This window comes from Mobula hypostoma, chromosome 2 (assembly GCF_963921235.1).
Source record: "Mobula hypostoma chromosome 2, sMobHyp1.1, whole genome shotgun sequence".
In the NCBI taxonomy this organism is placed as follows: Eukaryota; Metazoa; Chordata; class Chondrichthyes; order Myliobatiformes; family Myliobatidae; genus Mobula; species Mobula hypostoma.
In genome coordinates, this window is record NC_086098.1 from 62,850,788 (window position 1) to 62,866,226 (window position 15,439).

At 40.8% G+C, this 15,439-nt stretch overlaps 1 protein-coding gene across 1 annotated transcript in view; it reads right to left on the minus strand.

Moving 5' to 3' along the window:
- Positions 1-14,864, minus strand: part of asap2a (ArfGAP with SH3 domain, ankyrin repeat and PH domain 2a) — a 257,441-nt gene extending 242,577 nt beyond the window's left edge. Inside the window, exon 1 of the mRNA XM_063037946.1 lies at positions 14,498-14,864. Coding sequence (XP_062894016.1) covers positions 14,498-14,623 — 126 coding nt within the window. The 5' untranslated portion in view covers positions 14,624-14,864. The remainder of the gene's footprint in view (positions 1-14,497) is intronic.
- Positions 14,865-15,439: the final 575 nt, after the last annotated feature.

Here is a 15,439-nt window from a genome sequence, read left to right on the forward strand (position 1 = left end):
CCATCACTACCTCTCCAACATTATTTTCCAGCGGTCCTATATCCACTCACCTCTCAGATACACTTTATGTATCTGAAGAAACTTTGGATTTAACTCTAAATATTAGATAATGTTTGTTATTATAAACACAACAAATTTCCACTAAATTGGCAAGGACAACAAATCATGAATATTCAAAGCTGCAATATGTTCAGAGCTTCATTCATTGCTTAAGCCACTATACACCTGCTATTACCAATACAGCCACTGTTAACTTGAAATTACAGTGCAAAAATGTGGATGTCGGCAATCAGAATCCATCATAATAAAACATCACATATGTACATACCTTTGTGGTATTGATGACAACTGAAATACTGAAAAGAACATTTCAGATTTCCACCTGCTATAAGGATTGACAATTTTATCCAGTTTTATCTTTTCCACTATACTGGTGCTACAAAAAAAACTATGCAGATTCACAGAGACATCAATTTCATATGTTGATTTGACAACCTTCATTTTTTCCCCTCAAGCCAAACAGTTTAAGACAAAGAGTTCAGAAAATTGCTTCTTATATCCAAGATTTTGCACAAGTAATCAAAGTGAATCATCTCCCCAAAATTCCAATGCCTTGTTACACTCACAACACGCTGGAGGAACTCAGCAGGTCGGGCAGCATCCGTGGAAAAGATCAGTCGACGTTTCGAGCTGGAACCCTTTATCAGGTTCCGGCCTGAAACGTCGACTGATCTTTTCCACGGATGCTGCCCGACCTGCTGAGTTCCTCCAGCGTGTTGTGAGTGTTGCTTTGACCCCAGCATCTGCAGAGTATTTTATGTTTACCAGTGCCTTGTTGCTGGGCTGTCCTTTGATTATAAATGAACAGAATCATGCATAAATTATTTAAAGCCTTTTGTAAACAAGAATGATTGTATGTTTAGCAAACCACAAATTTCAGGCTCAAGCACCCCTTCAAATTGTTACAGAGTGCTAACTTAATTATCAACCTTCTGCACCATTCATCTCCACCATATACAAGTATGACAAAATCTGGTAAAACTTACTGCTTTGATTTCAAACAATTTGTTTGATTCACCACAAATATAACGCAGGAAATACAAAGGACCTTTCTTCAGAATTGATCAAGTTTCCCCACAGCTAGTGGTGCTCAGCAGGAATTTTGAAAATTGCCTCCTATATTCACCAAAAAGTTAACAAATTTGTTAAAAGAAAGCCAGAGACATTAGGTTTCTGAAGGATCACTTTACGGGCAAAAGCTTTTCCCTAGAAGATGGAAAAGTGTCCCACTTCTGTTCCATAGATGCCTGAATAGTATGAATGTCAAAATATTTAGAAGCAGAATCAAACAACAACTTCAGAGATGAAACATACTGCAGATGCTAGGATCTGAAACAAAAAGAAATTTCTAATGAAAATCAGTAAGTTCGACAGCATCTCCAGAAGGAAATGGATAGATGATGTTTCAGGTTGAGACCCTTTATCTATCTAGACATTTGCTTCCATAGATGCTGCCTGACTCGCTGAGTTCCTCCAGTAGTTCACGTTTTTGCTTCAAAGCAATAATTTACTAATGGCATCAACCAAGCTCCACTCAAATTCCCCTAAAAAGCAAGACAATAGGTTTCAAGCTGCAATGCACATTTGTCATTTAGCTTGCTGAGCTCATACACAAATATCTTCAATTGTCTCTTGATTTGTTCTGAATGGGTTCCATGTTTTGAGGCAACTTCACAGAAGTGGAGGAACAAGCACACTTGCTCAATTTCCACAGTAGCCCTGAAAGATTTCTTCTAAATTTTTATTGTTAGAGAAAGCCAGAAGTATAATTACAATTTGAACATTTTTCATCCAAGGGTTCTTATCAAGGGTAGGTTTTCTTTTTAATTTCCCTCAATATACTAACAATGCATGTCAAAGCATTTGTAAAATGTTTGAACGAACACTTACTGTATTTTGCTGCAGAACTCATTCACACAACACCTCAGAAAGAAGTCTATCCCTTGGATATAATCTGATCTATTATTGCACCACAGCTCAAATAGTTTTATCACTTCCCCAACCCTGTGTATTCTTTTAATTTTTATTTGCTTTCTATTAGTGGTCTTTGGATATTTGAGGCAGATTCTTGTACACACTCCAAAAATCACAGAAATGACAAGTGAAAGGTTAATGGTTACGTTCAGGCATTCCTTTATTTTGTTGACAATTCTCTTTTCTACTCATGAAATTAACATTATTTTTGCATTTTGGTACCCACACTTCAACTCTTCTGGGTTCTTCCCGAATATCCACTTTCTTACAAACAGTCCAGTTATACTAGTTATATCATTGACTAATATTCATTCTATAAACAAATCTGACTGTAAATACTGTGAGCAAAGATTACAGACTGCTTTGAATATTATGTGGTATTCTTAAACAATATATTTTGTTTTATATTATTTTAAATCTAGTGCTGACTCAAAAGTTCCATCAATATAAGGAAATGAAACAAAGTTCTCCAGTCCAAATGAAACACCAGAAGAAATATTCTGTGCATAACATACTTAATCTATATTAGGGTTGACAGAATGGGAAAGACTACACAGTCATGTATGATGACCTGAAGATACTAATTTGAGTTAACAACTTGATCAATATCTTTTCTACCTTCCCTTTGCTCGTTCAAAAATTATCTCTAGGTCTATGCAAAGCTATCATCCCATCCATCACTTATCATATAGGCTTATGCATGTTATGTAAAACAATGCACTGTGCTGAATCTGTTCACCAAAAATTATGATAATAAGCTTTTCTTTAAAAAAGACAAATCAATTACATGATTACAAATGAACAAGCAAAAAAATAAAAACAAATCACACAAAGAAATTTGGTTCAAAATTTTAATAATTATACAATATTATACCCATAAAGCTAATAGTTAGAAAACAATGCTTAAAAGAATTGCAACAGTAATTCAAAGTCTAAATTCATACTTTATAACAACTTTAGTCAACTTAACAATAATACAAAACATTTAAAATTCATGAATTTTCACAGTTGTTTATCCCCTTGGAAAAGATTTCTTTAGAATAAATATCAATGCCTCATGCTTTTGTACAAAGCTTGGTATAAAACAACGCTGGGTGCAAAAGCAAGCTTCAAGGAACATTCAAAGTGTCCACAAAAGTATAGAACAGATCAAACAAACAGAATGCAAACACGAGGAAATCCGCAGATGCTGGAATTTCAAGTGACACACATTTTTTCCTGTTGGAGGTGGCGGAAGTTACGGAGAATTATATGTTGGACCCAGAGGCTGGTGGGATGGCAGGTGAGGACAAGGGGAACCCTATCCCACCACTAAGCATATCTTTCCCTCCCCCCACCCCGCTTTCCGCAGGGATCGTTCCCTACACGACTCCATTGTCCATCCCCCCCATCCCTTCCCACCGATCCCCCTCCTGGCACTTATCCCTGTAAGTGGAAAAAGTGCTACACATGCCCTTACACTTCCTCCCTCACCACCATTCAGGACCCCAGACAGTCCTTCCAGGTGAGGCGACACTTCACCTGTGAGTCGGCTGGGGTGATATTCTTCGTCTGGGGTTCCCGATGCGGCCTTCTATATACTAGCGAGACCTTATGCAGGCTGAGAGACCATTTCGCTGAACACCTACGCTCTGTCCGCCAGAGAAAGCAGAATCTCACAGTGGCCACACATTTTAATTCCACATCCCATTCCCATTCTGATATGTCTATCCACGGCCTCCCTTTCTGTCAAGATGAAGCCACACTCAGGTTGGAGGAACACCACGTTATATTCTGTCTGGGTAGCCTCCAACCTGATGACATGAACATTGACTTCTCTAACTTCCGTTAATGCCCCACCTCCCCTTCGTACCCCACCCGTTATTTATTTCTAGAGGGGAGAGGAGTCTGGATCTGATGTACGCTAACGTTAAGGATGCATACAGCTCCTCTCCCCTCCCCCCACTGGGAAGGTCAGATCAAAACCTGGTGCATCTAAAACCCTGTTACATGCCCCTGGTGAAGCGTAAACCTGCAAACTCGAGGGCAGTGAGAAAATGGTCGGAGGAGGCTTATGAGGTGCTCCAGGGTTGTTTTGAGGTGACAGACTGGCAGGCACTCTGTCAATCTCATGGAGAGGATATTGATGGGCTCACAGAGTGCATCACTGATTACATCAACTTCTGTGTGGACCACCATGTTCCAACAAGAACTGTCCTTTGTTATTCAAATAACAAGCCATGGGTGACAAAGGACATTAAGGACATCCTGAATGCTAAAACGAGGGCGTTTAGAGATGGAAATAGGGAGGAGCTGAGGGCAATATAGAGGGACCTGAAAGCCAGGATCAGGGAGGCTAAAGACAGGTACAGGAGGAAGCTTGAGTGGAAACTCCAGCAGAACAACATGAGAGAGGTCTGGAGGGGGATGAGAATCATCACTGGGTTCCGGCAAAATAGCAACAGAGGAGCTGAAGGCAGTGTGGACAGGGCCAACAAACTTAACCTGTTCTTTAACAGATTTGACATTGTGGCCCCTGCCCATCCCCCACATGAGCCATCTGTTGTCAGCCCCCAACACATATTCCACTCTCCCCTCCTACCCCTCCTCACAGTCCCCCACCCTGCTCTCATGACTATACCTCTTCCCTACACGAAACCACCACGGTGGGCTTCACAGCTGAACAGGTGAGAAGACAGCTGAAACATCTCAACCCAAGCAAGGCTGCAGGACTGGATGGTGTCAGTACCAGGGTGCTCAAAGCCTGTGTCCCTCAGCTATATGGAGTACTTCGCCATGTACTCAACCTGAGCCTGAGGCTCCAGAGGGTTCTTGTACTGTGGAAGACGTCCTGCCTCGTCCCTGTGCCAAGACGCCGCACCCCAGCAGCCTCAATGACTACAGACCTGTGGCATTGACCTCCCATATCATGAAGACCCTGGAGAGACTTGTTCTGAAGCTGCTCCAGCCTATGGTCAGGCCACACTTAGATCTCCTCCAGTTCGCCTACCAGCCCCGACTAGGAGTTGAGGATGCCATCGTCTACCTGCTGAACCGTGTCTACGCCCACCTGGACAAGCCAGCGAGCACTGTCAGGGTCATGTTTTTTGACTTCTCCAGTGCGTTCTACACCATCTGCCCTGCTCTGCTGGGGGAGAAGCTGACAGTGATGCAAGTGGATGCTTCCCTGGTATCATGGATTCTTGACTACCTGACTGGCAGACCACAGTACGTGTGCTTGCAACACTGTGTGTCCGACAGAGTGATCAGCAGCACTGGGGCTCCACAGGGGACTGTCTTCTCTCCCTTTCTCTTCACCATTTACACCTCGGACTTCAACTACTGAACAGAGTCTTGTCATCTTCAGAAGTTTTCGGATGACTCTGCCATAGTTGGATGCATCAGCAAGGGAGATGAGGCTATGGTAGGAAACTTTGTCACATGGTGTGAGCAGAATTATCTGCAGCTTAATGTGAAAAAGACTAAGGAGCTGGTGGTAGACCTGAGGAGAGCTAAGGTACCGGTTGACCCCTGTTTCCATCCAGGGGGTCAGTGTGGACATGGTGGAGGATTACAAATACCTGGGGATACGAATTGACAATAAACTGGACTGGTCAAAGAACACTGAGGCTGTCTACAAGAAAGGTCAGAGCCGTCTCTATTTCCTGAGGAGACTGAGGTCCTTTAACATCTGCTGGACGATGCTGAGGATGTTCTACGGGTCTGTGGTGGCCAGTGCTATCATGTTTGCTGTTGTGTGCTGGGGCAGCAGGTTGAGGGTAGCAGACACCAAAAGAATCAACAAGCTCATTCGTAAGGCCAGTGATGTTGTGGGGATGGAACTGGACTCTCTCACGGTTGTGTCTGAAAAGAGGATGCTGTCTAAGTTGCATGCCTTCTTGGTCAATGTCTCCCATCCACTACATAATGTACTGGGTGGGCACAGGAGTACATTCAGCCAGAGACTCATTCCACCGAGATGAAACACAGAGCGTCATAGGAAGTCATTCCTGCCTGTGGCCATCAAACTTTACAACTCCTCCCTTAGAGGGTCGGACACCCTGAGCCGATAGGCTGGTCCTGGACTTATTTCATAATTTACTGGCATAATTTACATATTACTATTTAACTATTTATGGTTCTATTACTATTTATTTTTTATGGTGCAACTGAAACGAAAACCAATTTCCCCCGGGATCATTAAAGTATGACTATGACTATTTATTATTACTAAATTTTTTTTTCTCTCTCTCTCTCTCCTTTTTCTCCCTCTGTCCCCCTCACTATACTCCTTGCCCATCCTCTGGGCTTCTCCCCTCTCCCTTTCTTTCTCACTAGGCCTCCTGTCCCATGATCCTCTCAAATCCCTTTTGTCAATCAACTTTCCAGCTCTTAGCTCCATCCCTCCCCTTCCTGTCTTCTCCTATCATTTTGGATCTCCCCCCTCCCACTTTCAAATCTCTTACTAGCTCTTCTTTCAGTTAGTCCTGACAAAGGGTCTTGGCCCGAAACGTCGACTGTACCTCTTCCTAGAGATGCTGCCTGGCCTGCTGCATTCACCAGCATTTTTTTATGTATGTTGCTTGAAAGAAACAGAATGGGTAGGTTTAAGGTATAATATAGAAAAGTACAGATATAAGCATTTGTGAAATTACCAGTTGAAAAATATAATAGAACTAATAAGCCTTACGATTCCTAAAGCCTGCTTCGATAAAAATCATAGCAAATTAATTTCCCCAATTGAAGTTAATATTTTCTCAATTTTTCAAAAACACATTGTTTATTCATTCACAGTCCAGGATGGAAAAAGTATGTGAACCATTCTATTTAATAACTGGTAGAACCTCATTTTGCAGGAATAACCTCCAAACATTTCCTGTAGCTGCTGATTAGAAGGGATTTTAGACTATTCCTCCATACAAAGATGTTTCAGTTCATCAATATTTCTGGGATACCTTGCCTGAACAACCCTTCTCAGGTCATGTCACAGCATCTCAATTGAGTTGAGGTGTGGACTCCAACTTGGCCATTCCAAAACATGTGTTTTCTTCTTTGTAAACCATTCTGATGTTGATTTACTCACATTTCAGATCATTGTCTTGATGCATCATCCAACATCTATTAAGTTTTAGATAACAGACTACTACCCTGACATTCTGTAAGATACCTTGATACAATTTTGAATTCATTGTTTCCCTCAATGACTGCAAGCTGTCCAGGCCCCGAAGCAACAAAACAGCCCCAAACCGTGAAGCTCCTTCCACCATGCTTCTAAGTTGGGATAAGGTTTTGGTGTGGTGTATAGTGCCCTTTTTCCTCCAAACATAGCAATATGTATTTCTACCAAAAAGTTCAACTTTTGTCTCATCTGTCTACAGTACATTGCCCATCAAGATGGTCTTTTGCAAACTTGAGAAATGTAACAATGTTATTTTTTGGAGAGTAGTGGTTTCCTCTGTGGCTTCCATGTCACAATTCTTATTCAGTGTTTTTCTTATAGTGAACACATGAACAGAGACTCTAGCAAGTTCTAGAGATTTCTACAGGTCTTTTGCTGTTATCCTTGGATCCTTTTTCACCTCCTTCAGCTTTGCACGTTGTGCTCTTGGTGTGATCTTTGCAGGACACCCACCTCTAGGGAGAGTAGTAACAGTACTGAATTTCCTCCATTTGTAGAAAATTTCTACTAATGTAGACTGATATCCACAGTAAAGTCTTTATAAATGATTTTGTAGCCTTTTCCAGCTTCATGCATCGGTACAATTTTCGAAGGTCTTCAGAAAATTGTTTTGATCAAGGCATGGTGCACATAAACATATCTTTCTTGAGAAGAGCAGGCTATATCAGTAACCTGACTAGATATAGATATAGCAGGGCACCTCTGCAACCCACACCTTCGATCTCATTTCATTGATTGGAACACTGGACTCCAAACAGCTTTTGGAGAAGGCATTACCCCAGATGTTCACATACTTATTTTTGAATTAGACTGCGATTGTTTAAATGGTGCACTCAGTATTAACGTGAAGAAGTACAATTGTTTGTATGTTATTAGGTTAGGCAGACTGTGTTTGCCTATTATTGTGACTTGGGTAAAGATCAGACCATATTTTATGAGTAATTAATACAGAAAATCAGGTAGTTGCAAAGGGTTCACAAAACTTTTCTTGCAGCTGTACATGTACATTACCACATACAACCCTGAGATTCATTATCTTGCAGGCATACTCAATAAATCCATAGAATAATAACCTTAACAGAACCAATGAAACACTGTACAAACTTGGGTGCTCAACCAGTGTACAAAAGGCAACAGACTGCAAATACAAAAAGAAAGAAATAATAATTAAATAAATATCAAAAATATGAGGTGAAGAGCATGTGTGCTCTAAATCTTTTCTCTATCTCAATGAAAAGGCTAAACAATAATAAAACCTTAATAAAACAAAAGGCTGGTTAGTGTGGGAGGCAGGGGTAAAAGTTCAAAGTAAATTTATTATCAAAACAAATATGTCACCATATACAACTCTGAGATTAATTGTCCTGCAGGCATTCTCAGCAAATCTATAGAATTCTAACTATAAAAGGATCAATGAAAGTTCAACTAGAATGAAGAAGACAACAAACTACAAATACAAAAATAGATAAATTGCAATAAATAATTAGAACATGAGATAACAAGGTATAGAGTCCCTAATGTGAGATCATTGGTGTGGAATAACTCAATGGATGGGCCAGTGAGTGAAGTTATCCCCTTTGCTCAGGGCATGATAGTTGTGGGGTACTAGCTGTTTTTGAAACTGGTGGTGTAAGTCCTGAGGGTCTTATATCTTCTACCTGATGGCAGCAGCAAGAGCAAGGCCTGGGTGGTAGTGATTTCTGATGATGGATACCACTTTCTTACAACAGCATTTCATGTAGATATGTTCAATGGTTGGTAGGGCATTATCTGTGATGTATTGGACGAAATCCACTACCTGCTGTAGGATCTTCCACTCAAATGCTTTGGTGTTTCCATACCAGGCCGTGATGCAGCCAGTCAATGTGCTCTCCACTACACACCTATAGAAGTTTATCAAAGTTTTAGATGTCATGCCGAATCCCTGCATTCTCCGAAGGAAGTAGAGGCACTCCCGTGCTTTCTTCGCAATTGCACTTATGGACTCCAGGACAGGACAGATCCTCTGAAATAGTAACACCCAGGAACTTAAAAGTTGCTAACCCTCTCTACCTCTAATGAGGACTGGCTCAGTCATCTGGTTTCTCTCTCCTCAAGCCTACAGCCAGTTCCTTGATTTTGCTGACATTGAGTGAGAGATTGTTGTTATGACACCACACAGCCAAATTTTCAATTTCCCTCCTGTATAGTGATTCATCGCCATCTTTGATTCCGCCAACAGTGGTGTCATCAGTAAAGTAGAATACAGTATTGAAGCTGTGCTTAGCCACACAGTCACAGGTGTAAAGTGAGTAGAACAAAGGGCTAAGCACACAGCCCTATGGTGCACCTGTGCTGATGGAGATCGTGGAGGAAATGGGTCTACAAGTGAGGAAAAGCAGATTCAACTGCACAAGGAATTTTTGAGGCCAAGGTCTTGGAGTTTATTAACTTTGATGGGCTAATGGTACTAAATGTTGAGCTGTAATCGATAAAGAGCATCCTGATGTATGCACCTTTGCTGTCCAGATATTCCAGGGTTGAGTGAAGATCCAATGAGATGGCATCTGCTGTGGACCTGTTGCTCCTATAGGCAACTTGGAGTGGATCCAAGTCACTTCTCAGGCAGAAATTGATATGTTTCATCACCAGCCTCTAAAAACACTTCATTACCGTGGATGTAAATGCAACTGAGCAATAGTCATTGAGGTGGGTCACCATGCTCTTCTTGGGCACCAGTATAATTGAATCCTCCTCGAAGCAGGTGGGTACCATACTCTGCTAAAGCGAGAGGTTAGAGAACTCAGAGAACACACCAGCCAATTGGTCAGCACAGGTCTTTAGTATACGGCCAGGTGCACCATCCTGGCTGGATGCTTTCCGTGGATTCACCCTCCTGAAGGCAGACTGCACGTCAGCTCCAAATACTGAAAATGAAAGAATCATTGGAAGATAAAAGAGGTTAAGTTTGGCGGGGAGAGGAGGGAAAAGAGAAATTGGAATGTCTGGATAAGGATGAGGACAGGAGAGATTAATTACAAAAGTGAAGATGGAGTTAGGTGAAAGTGTTAAAAGCATGTGGATAATAGAAATCAGGTCCTAAAGAGGTACAGGTAACTGTAATGTGAAGCTATCAGCAGAGAAAAGAGAGAACCACAGATGCTGCAAATTAAGATAATCTGCAATGTTAGCCTTTATTTGTTAAGCTATTGAATATCCAAATATTTTTAATGAATTCAAAACACATTACAGCAACATTATTAAAATGGCTTGTGCCCAGAAAACTATCTGCAATAAATCCCTTCAAAAAAAGCAACACAAAGTATCTGCAACACCACAGGAGGCAAGGCAAAAATAAGATTTTATAAAAATTAATTTTAATTATGTTAATTCTTCTACAATGCAATATAAATCTAGGCCAAGGAGCACAAATCAGCCAGCTATTTGTTACATCTAGTAAAGGTGCAATATGTTTGTGTACTCCAATTCTGAAATTCAGCTCTATTAGCTTATGTTGTGTTAAAATATTTGTAAATGTGCTGCAATCTTTCATCCAGTTGGCAGGGTATGAATTCTATAGCTGGCCAAAGTTCACCCTTTGCGCAATGTGAATAATCAAACAGTACTCAGAGCTCACCAATGATCTTCCTCGTTCACTACTGTAAATATATCTATTGGTATTTAACTACATTCAACACAAATTTATAAATCAAAAACTCTACTGACTGCAAATCTTTCCATCTTGTTAATTCTCTACAAAACTTTTTAGAAACTGCAAAAATATCACATTGGAATGAATAGATGCCCACCAGAAAGCAAAAGCATTTATCATTATTTGCAGTGTAGTATCAAAACAGGTGTAGTAATGATTTATATTTCCAAGATCACTTATTCATTATCCAGTATTGTCAATATTACAGCTCAGTATTTTAAAGCTATGGCATACAAGCTTACAAAAATAGGCCAGTAACTGAGAGTCATAACCACACGATTATTTGTCTGTATTTTATTTGTAACACACTGAACAAAGAATTCCCAATATTCTCTAAAGTAAAAGGCATTGGCAGCTGTTAATAGTTATTCTTGATAGTAATTGCTGTATTTTCAAAAAGATCATGAGATCAAAACTATCATTTTAATTTTTCTACCAAAAGCAATCCAAAGTGGAGAAGTGACTAAAATATTTTCCACTGGTCCACTTATTTATTTATATTTAATTACAACATTTCTCTAATCCATCATAATTTTGCATGGTGAGTTCACTAATATGTCACTTCATATTATTCATGATAATACATGTCCCTGCAAAAATTCAACAGATAACACACTTTGTTAACTACTTTAGCTACTTTGTCAGGTCACCAATGACATTTGCAAGATAACATTTAGAAAAGCAGAGTAACAAGTTGCAACTTTGCAAGCAACAATTGTCATTGCAAAGTGAACAGTGAACCAACAGCTGTCAAATATGTTATCAATTTTCTTTCCTTACACATATTTCCTGTGTACTACTGAATAAATCCAAGAATATATACAAAACGAAGCAACAAAATGAAAAAGGCATTTTCTTACAGTTCTAAAGTATAGTGAAATGCAATGCCTACTTACATAAAGAATTGAAGTACTCTTTAAAAAATAACCCAAATTTTAATGAATCCAAATTATTTCACTGTAAGCAAATAGAATTCAAGATATATTCAAATTAAACCCTAAATACTAGTCAGATATTCACAGGACAAGAGATCTTGAGCCATATGATACCACATATAACAAGGTACAGGAAACACCATCTCTCTGTAGCTGCTGCCTGTTCTGTTGAGTATTTCTATCATTCTGTTTCTTTCTTATTTCAGATTTCCAAGATCTCCTATTTCCCTCTTTGGCTCCTCATTTGTTATCCATTATTAAATAGACAATAGATGCAGGAGTAGGCCATTTGGCCCTTCGAGCCAGCACAGCCATTCACTGTGATCATGGCTGATCATCCACTATCAGTATCCAGTTCCTGCCTTATCCCCATAACCATTGATTCCACTATCTTTAAGAGCTCTATCCATCTCTTTTTTGAAAGCATCCAGAGACTTGGCCTCCACAGCTTTCTGGGGCAGAGCATTTCATATATCCAACAGTCTCTGGGTGAAAAAGATATTTCCTCAACTCCGTTCTAAATGGCCTACACCTAATTCTTAAATTGTGGCCTCTGGTTCTGGACTCACCCATCAGCGGGAACATGCTTCCTGCCTCCAGTGTGTCCAATCCCTTAATAATCTTATATGTTTCAATCAGATCCCCTCTCAGCCTTCTAAATTCCAGAGTATACAAGCCCAGTCGCTCCAATCTTTCGACATATGACAGTCCCGCCAACCTGGGAACTAACCTTGTGAACCTACGCTGTACTCCTTCAATAGCAAGAATGTCCTTCCTCAAATTTGGAGACCAAAACTGCACACAGTACTCCAGGTGTGGTCTCACCAGGGCCCTGTACAGCTGCAGAATGACCTCTTTGCTCTTATACTCAATTCCCCTTGTTATGAAGGCCAGCATGCCATTAACTTTTTTCACTGCCTGCTGTACTTACATGATTGTTTTCAGTGACTGATGCACAAGAACACCTAGATCTCATTGTGCTTCCCCTTTTCCTAACTTGACTCCATTTAGATAATAACCTGCCTTCCCGTTCTTACCACCAAAGTGGATAAACTCACATTTATCCACATTAAACTGCATCTGTCATGCATCTGCCCACTCACCCAGCCTGTCCAAGTCACCCTGCATTCTCATAACATCCTCCTCACATTTCACACTGCCACCCAGCTTTGTGTCATCGGCAAATTTGCTAATGTTACTTTTAATTCCCTCATCTGAATCATTAATATTTATTGTAAACAGCTGCAGTCCCAGCACTGAACCCTGCGGTACCCCACTGGTCACCGCCTGCCATTCCGAAAGGGATGGGAAACATATCAAAAAAAAATTGGTAGTCATTGAAATTCGAATTGATCAAGCCTAATAGCTACAAAAGCCAGCTGAATGAGGTAATTGAAGATGTTTATAAACTCTATTGCTATGTTTTTGAAAGCAGGCTATTGTATTAACAACTTCTATTCCAAGGATACAGTACATTGCAGAACAAAAGGAAAATGTGTTGATACTCATTAAGTTTTCACTTTTGTTAACAGATGATTTACACTTATGTTTTAAAGTTTTGCTTGTGTTGCTAATAATTGAAAGAAAACACTGTAAACTGATAATCACAACCACATTAAGAAAGGTGATTCCACCAAATCAAATACAAAACTAGAAAATATTGGAAGGCAACACCTGGAAAGAAACAAGCAAAGTTAATGATCTTTCCACAGAACTAGGAAAAAAAAATCAAAAAAAGGCATGATCTAGTGTTTTTCAACTCACAAAGGCAATGCTGGAAATATAAGAATAGGCATTACTGCAATGAACTGATATGACACAGATAATATCAGTTATAGATAAACTTTTGCACATAAATTGTGTTGATTTTGACATATTCTAAGTCTTTTTTCTTGAATGAAATGTTAGTTTTATCCTGTCAAAGATGTTTGTTTTTCAATGTTAGACTGTAAATAATTCTCCTCACCATAATCATACAACTAGTCATCTACAGTATATCAGCAGACCAGCAAAGTGAAATACTCAAATCGAAAATAAATGTTTCTTGAGGGGTCGTTCTTCCATTAAAATATAATCAATGTACTTTAAGGACGTTTTTCTTTCAATGAGAATACGCAGAAATATATAATCACGCATTACACTGTCCATGTAATGCTGAACTGACCCTCTCAAAAATATGGATTGGTTAAAGGAACAGTCAGGAATTTATTTAAACGCGTGAATTGCTGTCAATTTTAAGAAACATGTCATACAATTTAATTTTACACACCGGCAAAAGAAAATCTCAGACAATTTAAGAGCATCATATCAGGCAAAAGAAAAATGTCAGTTTAAATACCAATTAGATTGTCTTGTACTTCTTTTCTAATGTATTGGTTTTTTCTTAAAAAAGGCCTTCTCTTCATCTTTAGAAAGACTTGCACTTTGCCCTCGATATTTCTCCCCACGGTTTCCCAAAACCAATGTCAATGCAACGACAACATGGTTCGTAGCCGGCTCGCCACTCGTATGGGCCAAATCTGGGCCGCCGGGCTTGGAACCTGCCCACACGGGTTCCCCAGCAGAGCTGGATACCGGGAGTGGCGAGGCAGAGCAAAGCCGGCAGCCACGTATCAGCTCCGAGCCAAGCAGAAAGTATTTGTGGAGAAGTTTGCCGGGGGTGGGGGGTTTACACCTTACCTCTTCCAAGGCAGCCACTGTGTTCCTGCACTGGCTCATCTTGGTGGTGAAGCTGGAGGCAGTCGGAGATTTATAATCCTCATTCGTCTCGGCCACGAATTCCGACACTGTGATCTGGTCCGGCATGGCAATTCCTTCTCCCTTCCTGCCCAACAAACGCGGTCTGGTTTCCTTTCGCCTGTGGTTGGTGCGAGGGGTATTCCTCACATCAGGCTCCGTGCGCTAACGATCACCAACCGACCAGAAGTCGCGCTCACACCGCCCGAGCCATGACGGTGGCGGGGAGGGGGAGGAGGTGGGGCCGATCAGCGCGCAGCCGCCACTTGCCCAACTCCTGGCTCTGTTTCTCCCCGTTCCCCGAGGCTCAGGCAGGCGCAGGCATCAGCATGGATCAGGCGCGCGCCCGCGAGCGAGAGCGCGCGCGCGCTCTTTCATTAACTGCTGGGAATTCCGCGGGGATGGGTATGTACGGCAACAGTCAGTTGTAGCAGATTCATTGATGCGGTGGGGGCAGTGGTTGCAATGCATCGGTGAAGAGCAAATGAGTTGGAACTTTCTTCGTTAAGTATGAATGGATTGGTTGGAATTTAGTTCCCATGGCAAAGTCCTTGCACAAATGGATCAAAGCAAATGCGACAGCAACAATGCCGAGAATTACTGGCAAGGTGGAGTGATCAGAACGCGCACACCTGTCTCCATTCCGAGGTCTCCTGAACAAAGGATTTTTGTTTAGATGCTTAAGAAATCGGAAATGTTCTCCTGTTACTATGAATTTACGTAATAGATTTCTATCGCTTAGTCATAGGTGATTTGTCAGGTAAATTATTCCAGATTGGGACTCGTAAATCGTTCACACCCTCATCAGTCATCATTGGCGGTGTTACAAGCGCCGAGCTAGGAAGTCACAACACGCTTTTTCACGTAAGTGGTTGTAAACGTTGT